Source organism: Medicago sativa, chromosome 4 (genome assembly GCF_051527215.1).
Source record: "Medicago sativa cultivar Bolivia chromosome 4, Bolivia_mono, whole genome shotgun sequence".
Taxonomy (NCBI): domain Eukaryota; kingdom Viridiplantae; phylum Streptophyta; class Magnoliopsida; order Fabales; family Fabaceae; genus Medicago; species Medicago sativa.
The window spans coordinates 8,908,552-8,913,769 of NC_140752.1; the positions used below are offsets into that span (position 1 = coordinate 8,908,552).

Consider the following 5,218-nt stretch of genomic DNA (forward strand, 5'->3'; position numbering starts at 1 on the left):
CAACACTAAAGAGTAGCAACAGTTTGGAAGATCTTACAAAGCCTTTGTTAGAGAATGGCAAACAGGGGTGTTTGATTTGAGGAAGAAGATGGGGAAGAAATTGGAAGAGAAAAGGCGTCATATTGAAGAAAAGAGCATACCCTTGTCATATCGATTTTGTCCGGATTTTAAAATCCGGAAAGCATTAACAGGGGTATTTTTGGAATTTTTGCAGGGCGCTCGAGAAGGCAGTAGGGTGGAAAAAGTAAATCTCTTAATTTAAAATGTAAGGAACTTGCAAGACTTATTTTGGAAGTGGTGCAACTCTGTCCTCCCAAAAACCAAAAAAAGATGGGGGGGTCTAGGATAAGAAACCTCATCTCACACCCTTCAAAAAATTTCAAAATCTCCCATAAACTTTGTCTCATTGGTTGAGATGTTTGTTGCATGCCAAAGAAATACTACCACAAAAAATGTTAGTTATTTAATTACGGAAAAAATTATGAATTTTAAATAAAATATTTTTAATTAAATGTGAAATTGGAAAGAAAAAAAATTATATCAAAAAATGAGATTCTATTTAAATATATGTTTATATTTAAAAATAATTGTTAATTAATGGGATAAAGTTGATCATTAATGTCACCTTTATTAATAATCGTATTTGTTTACCTTCCTTTTTTTTTTTTAAGTATTGGATAAAAAATGACAAAATGATATATAAAATAATTATATTATAAGAAAAACTAAAGAAAAAAATTACTACACGAAAATACTGTAAACCTTTAATTCAAGCCCTTCACATCGATCTTCATCTGATCATTCCAACAACAGTGAGTTGCTTTATCAACAATTTTCAATGGAGCATCCCATGGGAAAAGGACCGGTTATTCCCTAATCCGAGAAACCTTATTCAGCAAGTAATTAAACTGATGGAACGCAAAGAAGACTGTCTTGTTTGGAAAAGCTCATTTGATGGTAATTTGTCATTCAAGGGAGCTTATGAATTCAAAAGAAACAAGAAAGGAAATTTACATTAGGCTAAAACTATTTGGTCCAAAGATATTCCTTCCTCTAAATTTCTCATGGTATGGAGCTTAATGTTGGACAAATTGCCTACAAATGAGAAACTGATGAAGATAGGTTGTTATCTTCCACCAGTGTGTTCCCTCTGCAACGCCTCAGAGTCTTCCTTTCATTTATTCTTTAAATGCATTTATGCTTTCAAGATTTTGTGTTGGTTTGCCTGTGTTCCAAACCTCACTTTTTACATTCAGTCCCTTCAAGACATATGGACTATGTGATAGAGCATGGTCCCGTCAATGCCAAATCGTTTTTTTTAGGAAAAAAAAAAAAAGTACCAACCAAGTCAACGAATGTTGACTCAGTTGATAAGGAGTTGTCTCACACCTATAAAGTCGTGGATTTAATTTCTGTTTCAATTTGAATACATATGTGACTAGTGGGTGATCGGTCAATAACCATATAAACATTATTAAGTTTTAAGATCTCTTCTAACTATGATGAATCTCCGAAATCCAAAACGACCGACACGTGCCAAAGAGATGCCTATCAAGCAAAGACAAACATTCAAATTTCAAATTAAGACAAAGAAGTTATGGATAAGCCTATGGTTATGGTTGGCAAATTTAGAAACATAGATTTTTTACACGACAACACAACACAATTCACTTCACAACACGACTCTCTCTACCTTGTCTCAATTCACCGTTAAACCCTCACACATGCTCCAATGGCTTCTTTTCCAAAACCCTCTCAACTCCACACACCTCAAAGACTTCACAACCCCTCTATCCCAACCACTTTCATCACCTCAAAGTTCAAAACTTTCACTTCCACACATCAAAATTTTCACACCCTTAAACACTTTAGGGTCTCAAATTCATTCACCACCACAATCAATTCTTCCATTAGTAGCAACAACCCAAATTCTGAAATTTGTCAATTATGCCTTGTTGGAAATCTAGATAGTGCTATGAGCTACTTAGATACTATGCATGAGCTGAAAATTTCAGTTGAGGAAGATTCTTATATTGCTTTAGTACGTTTATGTGAGTGGAAGAGAGCTAGAAAAGAAGGTTCTAGGGTTTGGTCTTATATTACAAAGTCAAAAATGATGACCCACTTGAGTGTTAAGCTAGGAAATGTACTTTTGAGTATGTTTGTGAAGTTTGGGAATTTGGTTGATGCTTGGTATGTGTTTGGTAGAATGCCTGAGAGAAATTTGTTTTCTTGGAATGTTTTGGTTGGTGGTTATGCTAAAGGTGGTTTTTTTGATGAGGCGTTGAATCTTTACGATAGGATGTTGTGGGTTGGTGTTAGGCCTGATGTTTATACTTTTCCTTGTGTTTTGAGGACTTGTGGTGGTGTTCCTGATTTGGTTAAGGGGAGAGAGATTCATGTTCATGTTTTGAGATTTGGGTTTGAATCTGATGTTGATGTTGTTAATGCTTTGATAACTATGTATGCGAAATGTGGGGATGTTGATACTGCTAGGTTGGTTTTTGATAAGATGCCTAAAAAAGATAGGATTTCGTGGAATGCGATGATTGCTGGGTGTTTTGAGAATGGTGAGTGCTTGGAGGGGTTGAAATTGTTTTGCAGGATGATTGAACATCCTGTTGAGCCGGATTTGATGACCATGACGAGTGTGATTACTGCTTGTGAGCTTATAGGTGATGAGAGATTAGGGAGGGAGATTCACGGTTATGTTATGAGAACCAAGTTTTCCAGAGACCCTTCGGTTTATAATTCGTTGATTCAGATGTACTCGTCTGTTGGACTTGTTGAGGAAGCTGAAAAAGTTTTCTCTCAAACAGAATGTAGAGATGTGGTGACATGGACTGCAATGATATCGGGTTATGAGAATAACTTGATGCATCAGAAGGCTCTTGAGACGTATAAAATGATGGAAGCGGAAGGTATCATTCCAGATGAAATCACCATCGGGGTTGTGCTTTCTGCCTGTTCTTGTTTATGCGATTTAGATACGGGGATGAACCTTCATGAAAAGGCCAAGAAGACAGGGCTAATTTTTTATGCTATAGTTGCAAACAAGCTCATTGACATGTATGCTAAGTGTAAATGCATTGACAAAGCTTTAGAAGTTTTCCACTCTATTCGCAACAAGAATATTATATCTTGGACATCTATCATCCTTGGCCTAAGAATCAACAACCGATGTTATGACGCTTTGTTTTTCTTTAAGGAGATGATGCGCAGACAAAAGCCGAACTGGGTTACTTTAGTTTGTGTCCTATCCGCATGTGCTAGAATAGGAGCTTTCACATGTGGAAAAGAGATCCATGCATATGCATTGAGAACTGGAGTAAGTCATGATGGTTTTATGCCTAATGCAATCTTGGACATGTATGTAAGGTGTGGAAGAATGGAATATGCATGGAAACAATTTTTCTCAATTGATCAAGATGTTTCCTCATGGAACATTTTGCTAACAGGTTATGCTGAGCGCGGGAAAGGAACACTTGCTACCGAGCTTTTTCAAAGAATGTTAGAGTCAAATGTTGTTCCCAATGAAGTTACATTTATCTCCATATTATGTGCTTGCAGCAGATCCGGTATGGTAGCCGAAGGTTTAGAATATTATGACAGCATGAAATACAAGTACTCCATTAAACCTAATCTGAAACACTACGCTTGCGTGGTTGATTTATTGGGACGTGCTGGGAAATTGGAGGACGCTTACGAATTCATACAGAAAATACCAACGAAACCAGACCCAGCAGTTTGGGGAGCCTTGTTAAATGCATGTAGAATCCACCGCCATGTTGAACTCGGAGAACTCGCTGCTAAAAATATCTTTCACGACGATACAACAAGTGTTGGATATTACATTCTTCTGTCGAATCTTTACGCTGACAACAATATATGGGACAAAGTTGCAGAAGTCAGAAAAATGATGAGACAGAACGGGATAATTGTAGATCCTGGATGCAGCTGGGTGGAAAACAAGGGCACGGTGCACGCTTTTCTTAGTGGTGATAATTTTCACCCTCAAATTAAGGAAATAAATGCACTTTTGGAGAGATTTTATGAGAAAATGAAGGAAGCTGGTATTCAAGGGTCAGAAAGTAGTCATATGGACATAATGGAAGCTTCTAAGGCTGATATATTTTGTGGACACAGTGAGAGATTTGCTATTGGATTTGGACTTATTAATTCAGCACCTGGGATGCCTATTTGGGTAACTAAGAATCTGTATATGTGTAAAAGTTGTCACAACACTGTCAAGTTTATCTCAAAGGAGGTGCGTCGTGAGATTTCTGTACGAGATGCGGAGCGGTTTCACCATTTCAAGGGAGGTATATGCTCTTGCATGGATGAAGGTTATTAGCTTTAGCTTGATTAAAGGAAAAATGTAGGATATGTAGCATCATATTGAAAAATTAGGATTGTTAAATATTACAACTTCAAAATGTTGTACAATAGTGATTAATGGGATTATGAAATATTGATCAGCCCTATGTATAACAGGATTTACAGTGAAATAAAAATATAAAAGTTTGTTATGTATATTGCAATTAGGTTGTTTATTGATGAATGAATAAACTACTACAGGAATAGAAAATTCCCCAACTATGCAGGAATAGAAATTTCAACCCCTTCAAAACTTGTTGTACCATTTCCTTCATCTGTGCAGGTAACCTCTTCAGCGTGATTTTCATGTCCTTTCCAAATTTCCAGCTTCATCTTGTATTCTATCTTCTCTCTTAGTCCAAACATTCTTGTCTTGAACTAGTTAAAAAACCCAGCTTTAGATGCCTTCTTTTCTTCCTCAAAAAGCACTCTGAGCTCTTTGTGGAAAGATGTTCTTGATCTCTTTCATCCTTGCTCCCATTCATGTCTTATCTCTTTCTCCAATTAATCTCTTTCTTCACTCATCCTTTGAGTCTAGCTATCAGTGCCATTAGTTGCAGCCTGGTTCAACCTTATCTGTTCCTTATAAATCACACTCCTACAAGGAAAAGAATTTATAAGCTAGTTGTCGAAATCCAAAGAAACCAAAAGACAATTCATTTCTGTTATGTCTTGTTTGGATTAACAACTGAATTAAGAGATTATAGTGTAAGCGTTAACGTATAAATGCTTATGTAGCTATTTCTATATAACAAAAGATAAAATAAAGTCAATTTGTTTTCATACTATAGATTGTTTTCATATGCTGTCCTAGAGAGTTTATGAAAATAAGTTGAAAACA

The 5,218-nt window shown here is 36.2% G+C and overlaps 1 protein-coding gene across 1 annotated transcript; it reads left to right on the forward strand.

Moving 5' to 3' along the window:
* Positions 1–1,659: 1,659 nt before the first annotated feature.
* Positions 1,660–4,529, forward strand: ECB2 (Tetratricopeptide repeat (TPR)-like superfamily protein). The gene has a single exon (XM_085758465.1). It carries the CDS (start codon positions 1,733–1,735, stop codon positions 4,352–4,354), a length of 2,622 nt encoding a protein of 873 aa, XP_085614591.1. The 5' UTR covers positions 1,660–1,732; the 3' UTR covers positions 4,355–4,529.
* The last annotated feature ends 689 nt before the right edge of the window (positions 4,530–5,218 follow it).